At 37.0% G+C, this 19,442-nt stretch overlaps 1 protein-coding gene across 1 annotated transcript; it reads left to right on the top strand.

The window, feature by feature from the left end:
• Positions 1 to 660: 660 nt before the first annotated feature.
• On the top strand, positions 661 to 19,101 carry LOC110442473 (sodium- and chloride-dependent glycine transporter 1-like). Its single transcript, XM_021486105.1, has 11 exons — positions 661 to 1,113; positions 1,694 to 1,826; positions 3,278 to 3,412; positions 5,362 to 5,465; positions 5,667 to 5,791; positions 7,577 to 7,689; positions 8,035 to 8,166; positions 9,108 to 9,207; positions 9,517 to 9,617; positions 16,894 to 17,061; positions 18,874 to 19,101. The coding sequence occupies exons 2-11, from the start codon at positions 1,785 to 1,787 to the stop codon at positions 19,021 to 19,023; spliced, it is 1,170 nt and encodes a 389-aa protein (XP_021341780.1). The 5' UTR covers positions 661 to 1,113; positions 1,694 to 1,784; the 3' UTR covers positions 19,024 to 19,101.
• The last annotated feature ends 341 nt before the right edge of the window (positions 19,102 to 19,442 follow it).

The following is a 19,442-nucleotide window of genomic DNA, read 5'->3' as shown; positions in this document are numbered from 1 at the left end:
AAGTTGTATTGTGGAAGGTAAGTTTTATACATGTAGAAGGTAAGTTTTATACATGTGGAAGGTAAGTTTAATACCTGAAGAAGGTAAGTTGTATTGAGGAAGGTAAGTTTTATACCTGTGGAAGGTAAGTTTTATACCTCTGTTACTAAGATGCATTTGCCTGTGTGTGTCTTACGTTCATCTTCCTGTTAACGCCTTTGATTTAATCATTGGATATTTGTTGAATAATACTGCTCAGCATAACTGACCATCGTTATCAGTTTGCAATATCTGCTTCCTTTTATTTAATAGACATTAAAATACGAACAAAATACTTAACACACCTGCATATATACTCTGCAGTATGTATAGGTAGATCGATTAAAGGGGAATCCACGATCGAATTACTTAAGCGGTAACGGACTAAGTCAATAATTGCAGAAGACACAAAGACGACATAAATGGAGAACGCCAGAGAAGTGAGCCATCTAGTCAGTTGTTTTTGACTCGACATGAGGAAAAATTCCTTCAGCTTAATCAATTAAGCACTAGCGAACGATGAAAGGAATTATATCAGTACAAAGTACTTGTTTCCTCATCATGTTTGCTAATGAGATTTGTATTATTCATGCCATGTATTTCGTTACTTGAACAAATACAGTTTAACCAAAGCACTAGTGGATGCACATAGGAAACATGATCTCTGTTACATTATTGATGTCGCCAGCTTAAGATCAGTATTCTTTCTCTCGTTCACATGATTCTTGAAGGTAGCAGCTTATCGAATATACATATTTTTAAAAAACTTATCCTATATGACACAAAAAAAGTCACAATACATTAAATTGCTCTTCCAGGCATTGGCTACTCAATGACCCTGATGACTATGATATGTACGTGGTACTACGGGCTGATCGTCGTCTGGGTGCTAATGTATCTGGGTTACTCCTTCTACCCGACCCAGCCCTGGGCTACTTGTGACAATGACTAGAACACGAACGAGTGTGTTGTACTTCGGTTGGGGCTCCAGGCAGCAAATAACACACCTAGGAACAACGCCTCTTACCTTCTCAATATATCCTCAGCTGAGGAAAGCCTCGACTTCTACCCAACGGCGGCCACCGAGTTTTGGAGGTAAGCAGTCGTCGGAAAGTCTTTTTGTCTCGAAACTAACAAACTCCTGAAAATAAAGCTACTACTTAACAACGTTTTAATAAGATTTGTTTTTTCTAAACCGTGGAAAAGCTTTTTTGAGCGTTTGGTAAAAATATTAATAAAGCCGTTTTTATTGCTTTAGGTGTTATCACTGTTGATGTATATTTCTACCTAGATGTTAACAATGGCGGCATGCTATCTTATAACAATAAAAGCAACAGACTGTTTGTGAAATTGTGAAACTTTTTTATTCGGGTTTGGTTTATGAGATTTTATTGTTCTGGTAATATCTGAGGTCGTAACATAGTGCCTCTGTGTATGTAACCTATTGTGTGTTTTGCATAATTGTAACGTAAAAAGTTTTAATTCTGTACACATTTGGTGGTCGGGTAGAAGAGTAAATAGTTCACTTTCCTTTCACGAAAACTGCCGACATTTGACTTTCTCATCATCAGATCTGACAACGATGGGGTAACCTACTTAACAGCTTGGGTTTTCTCCGAGTTTTCCAGTTTTACTCCTACAGATAAGACTTATTAACCATGCATCTGTTTTATAGATACAAGTTACTGAACGCGTCTACTGGAATAGACGATTGGGGGATTCCCCAGTGGCACATCATACTGGCCTTGTTCTTCTCTTATGCGTCCATGTTCCTTTGCATCGTAAAAGGAGTTAATTCCGTCGGAAAGGTAATATGCAGTTGATTCGGTACTCAAAAGATTGCTCTAAATGTCATGACCTCCGTGATAGATGTCGACTGCTGACGGTCAAACTTATAGCACAGGGTTTCAAACGATACAGGTTGATGAAGAATTTGGACAAGTTATATTTTCGCTTACATGGCGGATACCATCGATGAAGCTGAAGGCGCTTACCCTTCTAGAACACCTGTAAAATTGCCTTCGTTCATATTTTGCCCTAGTTTTATCAATTTTGAGTTTTGCTCCCTGTAAAAATCATTTCGGGAAGCATACAGTCGCCACTTTGTTCGTTCGTCCATCCGAAATATTTGTCCAGCATTAACTGCTGACTTGCTGAAAGTAGCTAAATGACATTCAAGTGATGGAATGGCGGTGTGTTGCTTACAAATATTTACTCTGTAAGCCCAAGGTCAATGTCACATCGACGTCAAAGGTCAAGTTCATTGTCTCGTTCATTGTTTATAACTGTTTGAAGATAATAAAATGAAATTAGATATGCAATTTATAATTTATTTAGGATGATAGGCTGCGCGTTGCATACCATTATTTGATCTGTACGCTGAAGGTCAAGGTCACATTGAGGTTATAATATTTCAGCTTTATTTACCTTTTATTATTGGAGGATGTGTCGTCAGTTTTTTTTATGAATTTCTGGTTAATTTAAAAATTTCACAAGTAGTATCAACACTTAATTCTATAAAATAAAAACCTCTTTTCTTTATGTTGGATTGCAACGCTGTGTGTCACATTGAAGTAATATTATTTAAGTGACTTCTCTATGGAGCAAAGCCATCAGTTTTACTAATTACCTTTTGTGGTGGTAATATTTTACTCAAAAATTGTAAAATGTTGAAAATAAATCTCTATGGAGCAAAGCCATCAGTTTCACTAATTACCTATTGTGGTGGTAAAATTGTGCTCAAAAATTGTAAATTGTTGAAAATAAATATCTACTGTTCTAAACTATCCGAGAACTAATGGTCTGTTCAAAAATATTTGAGTAATGTAGCCATTTTAACTTTCAATTTAATATTTGTTCTTTGCACTTTTTTGGTTGTGTAATGACATTTCTTTCAACATGTTCTTTTTTGTTACCTGATAATGGACCTAATGACCTCTTCTATGTTGATACGCTGTAAAGAATGTAATGATGATTGCAATTGCCATACGTATAGCGATAATATGTTACTTGTAGTGTTATTTTATACCTGGTAATTTTAGTTGGGTGTTTATGTCGCCACAAAAGCAAAATCTAACATCTTCTTCGTTTTTTTGTCTGTATTGCTATACGGCTCATCGAAATTTTCATCATTAAGCACTTAAAACAGACGTTCACAAACAGGAATATAATAAACTTAAACTAAAATATTTGAAAAGATGAAAAAAAGTCATAAAGTCGCAAATTGGTAATAAAACATGTTATCATCTATTTTAATTAGGTTGTATATGTTACTGCGATCGTCCCGTTCGTTCTACTACTTGTGATCCTAGTGCAGAGTCTGTGTCTAGAGGGATCCTTAGACGGGGTGCTGCTCTACCTCAAACCTGACTTCTCTAGGCTGCTGCACTTCCAGGTACGGTTTTTACAAATGTATAACACAAACACATTTATGCTTTATACTGTTTCTCACACATCAAAAATATGGATTCATATTTTGGATGTTCAGCATTCACGGAGTACATTGTATGTATATTTAAATTTCGTTTCGTTAAAGGAGATCGTCAGATAAAAATATTCCAGTCGCAGCAATGTACTCGTAATGCAATGTAGTCAAACAAACGAAGCTAGCAGCGAATAACGACGGAATCGGAAATGTGATTGTCATGCTTATATGTTTAATTATGCTATATAATAACTGCAAAGTTTTTGGGGGGTTTTCTCTACGAAAAAGCTTCCTTTTTTTGTTAAGACAGCAAAGAGTTTGGTTTGGTTTGGTTTAATTTTGTTTAACGTCCTATTAACAGCTAATGTCATTTCAGGACGTGCCTCCGTGTGTGTAGTGTATGCGTGATTGTGTGTGTGTGTGAATGCAGGAGACAGGGTATGTTGTTGTGCTTACCTCTTAGTGATAGCGCGGATCTGATGCCGACTTCATAGTGCTATCTCACTGAAATGTCATGCTGTAGGCACCAATCACAGCATTCCGCCCGGTCACATTTACTGACAACGGATGAACCAGTTGTTACCATTCCCCTAAATGCTGAACGTTAAGCAGGGAAAAGCAACTACCATTTTTTGGTATGTCCCGGCCTGGGGACAAAACCCATTGCCTTCCTCACCTGGGCGAACGCTCAACATTCAAGTCAAAAGTGAGGTGTTGCCAAGCAATGCGCTAGGAAATAAAAGGTATCTAGAAGTAGAAAGAAAGATTAAAATTCCAAATATAGGACACTAAAGCAAATCTCCATATCTGCAAGTGGTTCGCGCATTAGTAGCCTCCTACGATACATGTCGTGGTAAACCGCAGGTGTATTCTTTTCCCTATCCTCTTCTTGTAGGGGTGCAGTAGAGAGTAATGGTTAAGCATCTGACAGATCAATCAAAGTGCCACCAAATTCTCAGAGTACTTAAGTGTATAAAAGTATAGAATTGAGATTGTCTGCTTGTTTATTAGTTACTGTCCTCGCAACAGCAAATTGCATACAGACAGGTGCCTATAGTGACAAGGAAAAGTAGGTATGAGAGTTTAATGCAATGGGTTTAATGTACAACGAACAGCTAAGGTCATTTAAGGGCTTGCCTCATTGGGTTAGGGTTAGGGTTAATTTATATTCATGCGTTTAGGAGGGTGTTATTTTTGTAGGAAAAGATATCAAAACGAAGTGGTGCAATAGGGGCAGCAGATCATGTTTGGATTTTTCAATGTCTCCTTAGCAGAATGCAAGGAAGATTTTGCAGGGGCAACAAGATTAGTTTACTCTAACATCCTACATTGGGGTACAGCAGGACTATTGTTTCCCCGAACTTGCAGAGGTTTATAGAAGTGAGAAAAGGAAGAGGGCGATCATCTCAAGTAGGATAGAGTTGGCATATTTTCCCTTTACTTGATGTGTTAAAAACACTACTAATTCAAAAACTTGTGCAGATCCATACACACGCTATTGAAAGTGTTGCCCTAAATCACCTAAATTGACAATACAAAAAACGAAATCGGAAAGGTTTGAATTCAGAATATTATACGGTTATTGTTCACAAATTAAACTGAAGCTTTCTATAAAGGTGTAACAAAGTCATGTGAATAACATCTTCTGTTTTTATCTTTCTGTAACATAAGTATTAATGATTTTGTCCGGCGATGCTTTTAGGTGTGACCGACATACATTGCAAAAAGTGATATATACATTAAAAACCAAACAGTTTGACACATTCCCTCTGAATATACAACTCATTTTGCAATGAAGGGTTGGCGTATATACATGTATCGTAATGAAAAACTTAATATAAATTACTTTATTGTATGTTATAGAGGGATCATTAAATATTGAATTCCAAAGAAACGTTTGTCCATAAAATTTTCTTTAGGTATGGCTAGAAGCGGCCCTACAAGTTTTCTACTCTCTAGGACCGGCTTGGGGTGGAATAATAACTATGGCCAGTTTCCACAAGTTCCATGGCAACTGTCTCAGGTAAGATATATCAGTAGCCCAAAAATGTTTTCAGGATAACTGCTTAGTTCATATAATAATATAGGAATAACATTTATTTATACGATAAATAAAGCTATATTTCCACATGGAGGGGTATACAATGGGTCTAATCCTTCTTAAAATCGTAAGGTGCCGATAACAGTAAAACATCAGACCTTAGGTTTTCTTCTTTGTTGATAGGGATGCCATTCTCTTTGTAAGTGTGGATGCCGTCGCCAACTTCCTATGTGGTCTGGTCGTGTTCTCAATCCTTGGATTTCTGGCTCGGGAAGCTAACGTAACCATCATGGAGCTAGCAGAATCAGGTAAGGGGAAATGTATCATGATATATAAAACAACAAGACGAATGATCGCGTATTGGTATTGTAAACAAATTGCAACTTGAACAGTTCGGCTTTCAGAATCGCAGATTACATTTTATTAGGAAATAAACTCCAATGTACAAATGTACCACAACCTGCTCAAACTTTCTATCATCAGGAGACATAGTTATATTTTTCTCATTCTATTTACCAATGATTGCCTATATTTTCAATCCATTGCAATAAATAAAGCTTTGGAAAGAATTGAAAACAATAAAAGAAAAAGTTAAATAGTCTTAAACAACTTGTACTTGTACTTGAACATCAACCTTATCGCCATGCTGGTTATATGCCTTTTACAATCAAACAGTTTTCAATCGAATGCATCGATTTTACATTCATGAATAAACGATATAACATTTGAAGTTTTTTGAATGCATATTTTTAGTTTTTGTTTTGCCTTAAATGGCTCCACTTATCGATGAACCTTAAACATTCCCAAGAAATAGAATATAACAAATAGACTGCGATGTGAAATACTTGAAAGTTGAAAATGATACAATTGACGAAAGGAAAACATGCAAAACTTTCTAAGGCTCACTGATAGCGAGGATCGATATTGACATTTGATCAAAGGTGTGTGTGGCAGATGTAAAGAATTACCTACACCAGCTAGCCATTTCATTTAACGTAGTTAATGAAATTGAACACGATCAAGGTAGGGGTCATAAAAACAATTACAGACTACATGTTAGGTTGCCAAATAATCACTTTAGTCCCATTATATCTGGCAGTGTGACCCTCGAACTGGCGGTGACAACGGTTTGCAACACGTACTTTCATACATGTAACGCAGTTAGCTCCCCTGACACATAAAAATGGTAGCACAAAACGATGCATATGTCTGAATATTGTAGTGAAATGATTTGTACTATTGGAGCAATTTGGAGGCCCATTTTAATTAAGACTTGTATAGTTTCATGGTTCGTAATTTTTGCATAATGCATATAAAGGAGGGATAAAATATATCGCTTATTAATTATCTTGTGTTTTGTTGTATATGTTACACTGTATAGCTGGTGCTAGTTAAGTTCTTGTTCTTGTTTAATAATATTAGTTTAAAAGAAGATGAGTTACATTACAAGTCATCATTTTGGTTTGTTTTTATTATTTTATATTTTGTTGACAATTACGACTTTAATAAACAACAAAACAAACCCCACTTTCCGGTAATAAGGATAAACAAGCACAGCCTTATCTAGGAAAGCTAGAAAACCACTGCAATTATATATATTTTATATTATGATAATATTATTATCGGCATTACTTATAAATAACCTCAATCTGTTCCAAATGTTGTGTAGATGAATGATTTATTCCTTAATCAGTTTTATAATTTATTCCATTTGTGGATAAATTAATGAACGAATCAGTAGTGTAAACTATCTAAAGGGTATATGAGACGTTTTAATTGTATTGTATACTGTAACATTAAAATATATATATATTCATGCAAGACTTAATTAAAATATATCAAATCAAGTGTGGTTGTGTTTGGTATAATGTAACACACGTCTTCATATGATGTTATATTGGGAGGGGGGGGGGGGAATGTGGACAAATTCATTCACAAGTGATCGTAGCACAGTGATAAACATTTGTATAAGTGAAAGGGTGTTTAATAAAGTCGGTATATAGGAGGGATTAATAAGGTGTATTGGGGAAGGGAGTTGTACGGGGTATGTAAAGAAATTGTTGTAATATGATCAAACATGGACATTTTGACAGGTCCCGGCCTGGTGTTCTTGGTATATCCCGAGGCTCTAACCCGCCTGCCTATTCCACAACTGTGGGCCGTCATGTTCTTCTTCATGCTGTTTACTGTAGGACTCGACAGTCAGGTATGATTAAAAGGTGTAAAATAATATATCGGGACAAGTACAAATATTCATTTGAACATTTTCATTATTTCTTTTATTGAAACGGACAGCTTCAAGATTATTTATACCTGGCCATCGATGTTCTTGAAATAACACGAAATTAGTTCCAATCATCATTTCTGAGGGTTTTAAAGTTATCTTTTGAAATATTACTCTATACGGTGGTGTGCTTTGCACAAAGTTTTAGCTTTGTTGTGTCAAAATAATATTCGATTTCAAAGAACAGAAGTATTTTAATGTCAATACTATAATAAAACTTATACCATCTGAATGTTTTACCTTACCTTTCTCTATCTTTATCTGTAGTTTGGTATGCTGGAGGCAGTAATAAGTGGACTCACGGACAGATTTCCGAAAACCTTGCGTAAGAGGAAAACTCGCGTCTTACTGGCAGTGTTTGTGCTCTTCTTCCTGACCAGTATCATATTTTCAACACAGGTAATCGTTTCAGTTTACACAAGTGTTCAACAAAAGTAACAATCGGACGTTTGTCATTTTTCTATTTATTGCATTTGTATCAGTTAAACAACCGTTTATTCCCAGCATGTTGGAAGACTTTCCGGTAAGCAATATGACAACAGCCACGATTTCAGTTTCCCTAACATGAACGTTCCCTTTCTTGATAGTAACATTGCTGCTTCTCTCACTTACGGTTTTCCAACTAAGTTAGGGTTAACTGTCCCTACAACAACGAATCAACGGCAAAGGATAAAATAAAAATCATAAACCGATATTTAGTATATAGAAACCTTGCATTGTGGGGGTTTTCGTCAGCCGTAGGAATTTTTACTTGTTACTTGATGTTCAAAGAAGGCATTTTAAACCAAATTCACTGCTACATATTAACATTATCGATTGGGAAAATAAGGATGTTCCTATCACGAAGCACACGATAGGAAAATATAGTATAAATGGTGTCCCTGTTGGTCATCCTGCAAGTAATCATCCCTGTTAGTCAATAGTAATGAAGGATAAAGAGAAACTTATTACACAAAAGAAATAAGTTAAAATATGCAAACACAAGTATACAACAAAATGGTCACAATTATTGTTACACGAATGACAAATAATTTATAAATATCTTAAGGTAAAGGATAAGATTACGTAGATAACAAAAGATTCTGGTCCAACAGAGGATGCAGAACAACGTTTCATACCAAACATGAGCGGGAAAATGGCTGAGACTCTAGGCTACGCTTAGTGTGTCGTTCAATCGGCTTGCGACATTTTCAAGGTTAAAACTTCATTGAACGTGGACCCACTGTTGATTTGACATTTCTGTCAGGACGCGATAGAGCTGATGTCCTTGCTGTGTGAAGCCGAGGATATATAGTGAAAGTACAGAAAAAAAATATGATATGATCTGTTTTTCATTCCAGTCAGGGGTATACATTTTCCAGCTTGTTGACTGGTACGAGTCCACGTTCTGTATCTTCATGACGTCATGTCTAGAGTGTGTTGTGATTGGCTGGTTGTACGGTGAGAACAATTGTTTAAACTATTGTTTGAAATGTCGTTAGTTACTTTTCTTGTGCTTGTTTTATTTGTTTAAACACTTAGTTAAATATTTTACATTTTAGTTTTGACACTAATATAATGACACCTCAATATACTGACTTCAGCTAAATAAGGTTATTGTACCCTGAATGAATAAAGTTTATTATTATTTCTATAGAAAAAGGACAAAGAGCATTGTGCTTTCAAAGGTGGTATCATTTCAAAAACATTATGTTGGTAATGCATGCGTTTTGAGTTTAATAAAGCGAATCATGGCACTTACACTTACAGGAGCTGAACGCTTCAGCAGAGATATACAGATAATGACTGGGTCCCCAATACCGGTATTTATACGGATATCCTGGTGTATTGTCACCCCTCTAGTTATGATGGTAAGTCTATATACAGATATCCTGTTGTATTGTCACCCCTCTAGTTATCATGGTAAGTCTATACACAGATATCCTGATGTATTGTCACCCCCTTAGTTATGATGGTAAGTCTATATACAGATATCCTGGTGTATTGTCATCCCCTTAGTTATCATGGTAAGTCTATATACGGATATCCTGTTGTATTGTAACGCCTCTAGTTCTCCTGGTAAGTCTATATACAGATATCCTGTTGTATTGTCCCCCCTCTAGTTATCATGGTAAGTCTATATACGGATATCCTGGTGTATTGTCACCAACTTGGTTATGATGGTAAGTCTATATACGTATATCCTGGTGTATTGTCTGACCTTAGTTATGATGGTAAGTCTATATACAGATCTCATGGTGTATTGTCACCCCTCAAGTTATCATGGTAAGTCTATATAGAGATATCCTCGTGTATTGTCACCCCTCTAGTTATGATAGTAAGTCTATATACAGATATCCTGGTGTATTGTCATCCCCTTAGTTATGATGGTAAGTCTGTATACGGATATCCTGGTGTATTGTCTGACCTTAGTTATGATGGTAAGTCTATATGCGGATATCCTGGTGTATTGTCACCCACTTGGTTATGATGGTAAGTCTATATTCGGATAACCTGGTGTATTAACACTCATTCAGTTATGTTGGTAAGTCTATATACGGATAACCTGGTGTATTAGCACTCAATTAGTTATGTTGGTAAGTTTATATACGGATATCCTCGTGTATTGTCACCCCTCTACTTATGATAGTAAGTCTATATACAGATATCCTGGTGTATTGGCACCCCCTTAGTTATGATGGTAAGTCTATATACAGATATCCTGGTGTATTGTCACCCCTATAGTTATCATGGTAAGTCTATATACAGATACCCTGGTGTATTGTCACCCCTCTAGTTATGATGGTAAGTCTATATTCGGATAACCTGGTGTATTGTCATCCTCTTAGTTATGATGGTAAGTCTATATACGGATATCCTGGTGTATTGTCATCCTCTTAGTTATGATGGTAAGTCTATATACGGATATCCTGGTGTATTGTCACCCTCTTAGTTATGATGGTAAGTCTATATACGGATATCCTGGTGTATTGTCACCCCTCTAGTTATCATAGTAAGTCTCTGTACAGTATTCTGGTGTATTGTCACCCCTCTAGTTATGATGGTAAGTCTATATACAGATATCCTGGGGTAATGTCACCCCTCTAGTTATGATGGGAAGTCTATATACGGATATCCTGGTGTCTTGTCACCCCTCTAGTTATCATAGTAAGTCTCTGTACGGTATTCTGGTGTATTGTGACCCCTCTAGTTATGATGGTAAGTCTATATACGGATATCCTGGTGAATTGTCACCCCTCTAGTTATGATGGTAAGTCTATATACAGATATCATGGTGTATTGTCACCCCTCAAGTTATCATGGTAAGTCTATATACAGAAACCTTTGTGTATTGTCACCCCTCTGTTAACATGGTAAGTCTATATTCGGATTACCTGGTGTATTAGCACTCACTTAGTTATGTTGGTAAGTCTGTATACAGATATCCTCGTGTATTGTCACCCCTCTAGTTATGATGGGAAGTCTATATACAGATATCCTGATGTATTGTCACCCCTCTAGTTATGATGGTAAGTCTATATACAGATATCATGGTGTATTGTCACCCCTCAAGTTATCATGGTAAGTCTATATACAGAAACCTTTGTGTATTGTCACCCCTCTGTTAACATGGTAAGTCTATATTCGGATTACCTGGTGTATTAGCACTCACTTAGTTATGTTGGTAAGTCTGTATATAGATATCCTGGTGTATTGTCATCCCCTTAGTTATGATGGTAAATCTATATACAGATATCCTGGTGTACTGTCACCCGCTTAGTTATGTTGGAAAGTCTATATACTCTATATACGGATATCCTGCTGTATTGTTACCCCTCTAGTTATGATGGTAAGTCTATATACGGATATCCTGGTGTTAGTTATCATGGTAAGTCTATATACAGATATCCTGGTATATTGTCACCCCTCTAGTTATGATAGTAAGTCTATATACAGATATCCTGGTGTAATATCAAACCCTTAGTTATGATGGTAAGTCTATATACAGATATCATGGTGTATTGTCACCCCTCAAGTTATCATGGTAAGTCTATATACAGATATCCTGGTGTATTGTCCCCCCTCTAGTTATCATGGCAAGTCTATATACAGATACCCTAGTGTATTGTCACCCCTCTAGTTATCATGGTAAGTCTATATACAGATACCCTGGTGTATTGTCACCCACTTGGTTTTGATGTTAAGTCTATATTCGGATAACCTGGTGTATTAGCGCTCATTTAGTTATGGTGGTAAGTCTATATACGGATAACCTGATGTATTAGCACTCAATTAGTTATGTTGGTAAGTCTATATACGGATATCCTGTTGTATTGTCATCCCCTTAGTTATCATGGTAAGTCTATATACGGATATCCTGCTGTATTGTCACCCCTCTAGTTATGATGGTAAGTCTATATACGGATATCCTGGTGTATTGTCACCCCTCTAGTTATGATGGTAAGTCTATATACAGATATCCTGGTGTATTGTCACCCCTCTAGTTATCATGGTAAGTCTATATACGGATATCCTGCTGTATTGTTACCCCTCTAGTTATGATGGTAAGTCTATATACAGATATCCTGGTGTATTGTCTCCCCTCTAGTTATCATGGTAAGTCTATATACGGATATCCTGCTGTAGTGTTACCCCTGTAGTTATGATGGTAAGTCTATATACAGATATCCTGGTGTATTGTCACCCCTCTAGTTATCATGGTAAGTCTATATACGGATATCCTGCTGTATTGTCACCCCTCTAGTTATCATGGTAAGTCTATATGCGGATATCCTGGTGTATTGTCACCCCTCTAGTTATCATGGTAAGTCTATATACGGATATCCTGCTGTATTTTTACCCCTCTAGTTATGATGGTAAGTCTATATACGGATATCTTGGTGTATTGTCACCCCTCTAGGTATGATGGTAAGTCTATATACAGATATCCTGGTGTATTGTCACCCCTCTAGTTATCATGGTAAGTCTATATACGGATATCCTGCTGTATTGTCACCCCTCTAGTTATGATGGTAAGTCTATATACGGATATCTTGGTGTATTGTCACCCCTCTAGTTATGATGGTAAGTCTATATACAGATACTATGGTTTATTGTCACCCCTCTGTTATCATGGTAAGTCTTCATTCGGATTACCTGGTGTATTAGCACTCACTTAGTTATGTTGGTAAGTCTGTATATAGATATCCTGGTGTATTGTCATCCCCTTAGTTATGATGGTAAGTCTATATACAGATACCCTGGTGTATTGTCACCCCCTTAGTTATGATGGTAAGTCTATATACGGATCTCCTGGTGTATTGTCATCCCCTTAGTTATGATGGTAAGTCTATATACTGATATCCTGGTGTATTGTCTGACCCTTAGTTGTGATGGTAAGTCTATTTACGGATATCCTGGTGTATTGTCATCCCCTTAGTTATGATGGTCAGTCTATATACGGATATCCTGGTGTATTGTCTGACCCTTAGTTGTGATGGTAAGTCTATATACGGATATCCTGGTGTATTGTCACCCTCTAAGTTATGATGGTAAGTCTATATACTGATATCCTGGTGTATTGTCATCCCTTAGTTATGATGGTAAGTCTATATACAGATATCCTGGTGTATTGGCACCCCCTTAGTTATGTTGGAAAGTCTATATACGGATATCCTGGTGTATTGTCACCCTCTAAGTTGTGATGGTAAGTCTATATACGGATATCCTGGTGTATTGTCACCCCTTAGTTATGATGGTAAGTCTATATACGGATATCCTCGTGTATTGTCACCCCCTTAGTTATGACGGTAAGTCTATATACGGATATTCTGGTGTATTGTCACCCCCTTAGTTATGATGGTAAGTCTATATACGGATATCCTGCTGTGTTGTCACCCTCTTAGTTATGATGGTAAGTCTATATACATATATCCTGGTGTCTTGTCATCCCCTTAGTTATGATGGGTCAGTCTATATACGGATATCCTGGTGTATTGTCTGACCCTTAGTTGTTTGGAAAGTCTATATACAGATATCCTGGTGTATTGTCACCCCCTTAGTTATGACGGTAAGTATATATACGGATATTCTGGTGTATTGTCACCCCCTTGGTTATGATGGTAAGTCTATATACGGATATCCTGGTGTATTGTCACCCGCTTAGTTATGATGGTAAGTCTATATACGGATATCCTGGTGTACTGTCACCCGCTTAGTTATGTTGGAAAGTCTATATACAGATATCCTGGTGTATTGTCAACCCCTTAGTTATGATGGTAAGTCTATATACGGATATCCTGGTGTACTGTCACCCCCGTAGTTATGATGGTAAGTATATATACAGATACCCTGGTTTATTGTCACCCCCTTAGTTATGATGGTAAGTATATATACGGAGGTGTATTGTCACCCCCTTAGTTATGATCGTTAGTATATATACGGATATCCTGGTGTATTGTCACCCCCTTAGTTATGATGGTAAGTCTATATACAGATATCCTCGTGTATTGTCACCCCCTTAGTTATGATGGTAAGTCTATATACAGATACCCTGGTTTATTGTCACCCCTCTAGTTATGATGGTAAGTATATATACAGATACCCTGGTTTATTGTCACCCCCTTAGTTTTGTTGGAAAGTCTATATACGGATATCCTGGTGTATTGGCACCACTTTAGCCATGGTGGTAAGTGTATACACGGATAGTATTGTGTGTCGTCACTCATTTACCTTGGTTATGATGGTAGGTCGATATTTAGGTTAAGGCATTCGGATATAAAATTATAACGTTACGTTATGATGGTAAGTCTATACACTAATACCTTGGTAATATCTTTAAAGTAAAGAGAAAAGTGTTCATGTTATATAAAATTAATCGACTTTACAACAGTTATGAACAAAATTATTCGAGTTTACATTAATCACTCGTTGACCCAGACGGAAGCACAGACAGGATATTGTTGCTAGGGGAACATTGGGTATCGGGAGGAAACCAAAGTGGTCAGGCAGATGAACCGTCTGTGTGAAAGCGTGTGTGTTATCCAATACGACAACCGACATTCAAATTTGTGTCTATTTTTTATGTTGAGCGACAGGCTCATTTAAGTCCTCAACCGAAATGTTCAGCAACTTTTGAAACAACGTTCAGCCATTCACTGTTGTTTTTCGTATAAACAGTAAATGTTTATAACTTAAGCACGATACGGCCCGGACAATTTCGTTGACCGGCAAGTTCATTTAGGGTTCGAATCCCAGTCTAGCTCCGCAAAACTTTTTACACTTGGAACACTCTTGTTTGTGTTATATGTTGTATACCATCTTAATTTATGTTTTATATAGGTCTGTTAGTTCTCTTGTTAAAGAAAATGATTTATCAAAGGTATAGTCATGCTAGAAAAAATATTCTATCTATTAGTTACATTCTGCAATATTTCACGACTGCGTAACCACTTACCGTATATTTCCAGCAAACTCTGTTTGAATGTATGCGACTGGTAAAAAGCCATTCAAAATTTATCAGATAGAATATTTCCAAAATTATGAATGAAAAATGACGGTTCGTTAACTCTCTCAGTCGTCTCACAATACTGATTTTCACCAGTAGCCCTTTGATTAAGTGCGCTCCATATAGAAAACTTCCTGACATATATTTTATGGGTATATCGTCCTACACGGGATATTCCCGGTACACCTACAGCGGTATATACAATCGCATTAATATCGTTGTTACACAGATGATGAATATTTCTACAATAACAGAGCTAGTTTTAGGGGCATACAGTACAATGATCTGTATTTCACGCACGTTTACAAAATGTTGTAAAAACTTGACTAGACCTTATCTGGTGTTATCAACTTGTTAAACCGATAAATAAGAACAAGAGTGGGTTTCGCTATGATCAGTATTCCTTTCTCGCCATCGTTTTAGCCGCCAATGTTGCTCGGTGAAACCTTTTGGAAGGTTTTGAATATAAAGGCAGGATAACGATGTGTAATGTTGTAACTCTAGAGTCAAGCTTGTTTTAGGTTCGAGCGACGTACTTAAGATTGGTTGGTTATATAAGATTTAACGTCCTATCACCAGCTAAGATCATTTAAAGATGTCTTTGTGTGTGTTGTGTATGTGTGTATGTGTGTATGTGTGTGTATGTGTTCATGTGTGTATGTGAGTGTGTGTATGTGTGTATGTGTGTATATGTGTATATGTATATGTGTGTATGTGTATATGTGTGTATATGTGTATGTGTGTATGTGAGTGTGTGTATGTGTGTATGTGTGCTGTGTATGCGTGCATGCGTGCATGCGTGTATGTGTGCTGGAGGCAAGGTATGTTGGTGTATGTTTCCTCCTGGTGATAGCCCGTATCTGATGACAACTTTAAAGTGCTATCTCACTGAAATACAACGTGGAATGTGAAAGGAACCCAGCATAACATTCCGCCCGGTCACATTATACTGACAACGGGTGAAACAGTTGTTGTTGTTATTCCAAGTGCTGGACGTTAAGCAGGGAATATAAACTGACATTTTTAAGGACTCTGAGCCCATTGCTTTCCTCACTATGGCGAACGTTCAACATCACAACCAAATTGAGGCTTTGCCAAAGAAGTCGCTAGCAAACGAAAGGTAGTTAGAAGTAGAAATACAAATATCCAAAATATTGCAATGGGTGCAGCAGACTTATTTTGGTCGCTTTTGTGTCCACAAAGTAGAGGGCACAAAAGCAAATCCCCATTTCTGCAGGGGGTTCCTGCATTAACTGCCGAAGACGGATTTCAGTCTTGTGACGTTTAATTGGTGGGAATAAATCATTCACCTTACGTTACAATATATTGCTCAATAGGCAAGTTACATTTGCAAATTCTTTTAAACTCATCCCTACATTGTAGCAGGTACTGACCACATAGGTTTAACTTACAGTTACCCGAAAAAGTTCTAATTCTGCAACTTTCCAGTGAAAAGTTCAAACTTTACAACTTTCCAGTTACCAGACTAATAATATGATCCTACCCCTAAATCACCATTCGACATTGTAGCCATAAAATAACACATTGAAAGTTACAAGTAACAAAGTAAACTAAATGTTACTAAGTGTAAATAGGAGTAACTACATTTTTATGCAGACGATTACTATATTTATTTATAGCTTGCGTTCATTGCTGTGCTAGTGAACTTTGACCGTCCTGTGTACAAGGGTTACGAATACCCAGAATACATAGATATCGTCGGAATCCTAATCGGCCTTGTCTCCGTCCTACCGACTCCGGTCATCGTCCTGAAGCGACTGGTCAAACAGCGCGGCTCCCTTACACAGGTAAGCATGATGAGCATGTTTTCGTACATATAAACCATTTATCATTTACCATCGATCTAACTGGTGTTGGGCGGTTGTTACGGTTTACCGTCCTATCGTCAGCTAAGGTCAATGAAACCCGCCATGTATGTTTGATAACACATAGATAAGTATTGCAGGTGTGAAAGTAAGACAACTTTGGTCTTGTCGATAACGCCTTAATAGAAGGCATCGAAGAAAAACCAAGATTATGCACGTGCCCAACACACATTTTGAGACAATGTAAGCGGGAAGGGGAACATAATGTCTTTGCATCAGCCAAGGACATTTGAAGGTGACTGCCTGAAGAGACAACGCCGAAAACAAAAAGTGGGACAAGAAAAATAAAAAGATCCAAAGTGTTGCAATGGGAGAAGCAAATTAATTTAGATTTTGAAGAAAACCCTTGTTTGTTAGGTATTGTCCAATGACTCACATTGTGAATGATTGTCATTAAATAGTCAGTTGGGGGTTCAAACCAAAGTACTTATAAATGGTAATTGTTATTCCCTGCTTCACCTTCACTATTTAGGGCAATGGTAACAACTGGCTTTCTCATTGTCCCTATAAAAAAATTAATGTGACCGGGCGGCATGCTGCGCTGGTTGCCTTCGGCATGGTTTTTCTGTAACATAGGACAATAAAGTCGGCATCAGATCCGAGCTATAAACCAACATACCCTTGCCTCCGGCACACATATACATATGCCCCAATACACAATTCATATGGAGACACGTCCTTAAATGACTTTAGCTGATGAAAGGATATTAAACTTTGTACAATCAACCAGCACGGCTACCAAACCTTACCGCCACTCATTCAAATCTGAACGACAAGGCGAGAGTTGTAAGTACCAAGGAGAGAATATAAAACTTGGTTTAACTTTTAACCCTTTTGATTTGTGATTTACATTTAACTACAATCACATGTTTTGTGGGGTTTTACAACTACGTAAATGAAATCGTTGACTTCGGGTGATGGTGATTTTTTTCAGTTTGTCAGTTTTCCTAAGTGGTGTACCTACACATGATAGCATCGCCACCATCCTGCCTCATGCACACACGCATGCATTACTCTGAAGTCATGTCCTTAAATTACCCTTGCTGTTAACAGTACGTTGAACTGTCCTGAAATGACCATATCTGTTAAGAGTACATTAAAATCTCTTTAAATAACCATTAATGTTAATAGTACGTTAAACTCCATAAGTGATTATTAATACACATTGCATAGAGTCATGAAATATGAATATGCGCCTTGGGCTATCTTGGATGGGAGTAGCTGTATGTACTATATCATTATTGCATTCTGAATGGCCCATCAACACAGGAGACGGCATAAGGACCAAGAAATGGTCGATAAAATCATGTTAGAAGTAATGATTCAAAACAAACGAGAAAGTAAAAAAACAAATGTCATTTTGGATACTTAAAATGACTGTCAGATACATTTTTCGGAACAAACCAACATGTTTTTGGTAAAGGTACATTTTGTTTTTACACTTTCGAACAGAGATTTAAGACATGCAACAGTATTAAAGAAAGTGTCACGCTTTGGCTGAAGGTCAATTAATAAATGTTTTACTGTGAATTGTTCCTGACATGCTATGCATCCCAGCAGGTCTTTGCCCTGAAATGAACAAAAATGAGTAATGAGTGATATATGAAATACCAGCAGACGGGCAACCTTGTCTCACATTTTAAACTTTTCCTAAATAATAGAAAAGAATTGTGACAATTTTACTTTGTTCTTGCTTTGTTGTAATCAACATTTGGTTTTGTTTTATTTTGTCAGAGGCTGATGAACTCGATAGTGCCACCAGGAGACTGGGGTCCCAATGACGACCGTGTGCATCATACCTATACAATGTACAAGTACAACATGTCATTCTGGCAAATGGCAAAGGTCAACATAACAGGGAGACCTACAAAACCAGAGACTTGATTCGACATTTTAAGTATAAAGTTAACTATGTAGAATAGAACAATACCGCCTGTATAATGACTTCTTGAGAATGTTATCATGAACTACAATTAAAAAAAATAGATCTATTAACAATACTGTACTTTTTTAAGATTACCTAGACAGAAGTTTCATTTGTTTTGTATATTCATGTCCAAGCAACAACTATATTTGTCTTAAAGTGCTATCTTTCTGAAATGCCAACATCACCGTGGCATGCAAGTCCGGAAAATGAATATACTTCATTAATTCAAAGGCGAGTAATGAAGATACAAATACGACCACAAGAAATCTGCTGCACCCATTGCAATATTTGGGCCTCACTTTTTGCTTTAATGTTAGACATTCGCCCAAATGAGCAAGACAATGAGTTCTGTTCTCAGGCTAGGACGTACCAAAAA

The sequence above is a fragment of the Mizuhopecten yessoensis genome, unplaced genomic scaffold, assembly GCF_002113885.1.
Source record: "Mizuhopecten yessoensis strain PY_sf001 unplaced genomic scaffold, ASM211388v2 scaffold716271, whole genome shotgun sequence".
Classification (NCBI taxonomy): Eukaryota; Metazoa; Mollusca; class Bivalvia; order Pectinida; family Pectinidae; genus Mizuhopecten; species Mizuhopecten yessoensis.
The sequence above is the reverse complement of the archived record's forward strand: the minus strand, read 5'-3'. Positions and strand labels throughout refer to the sequence as shown.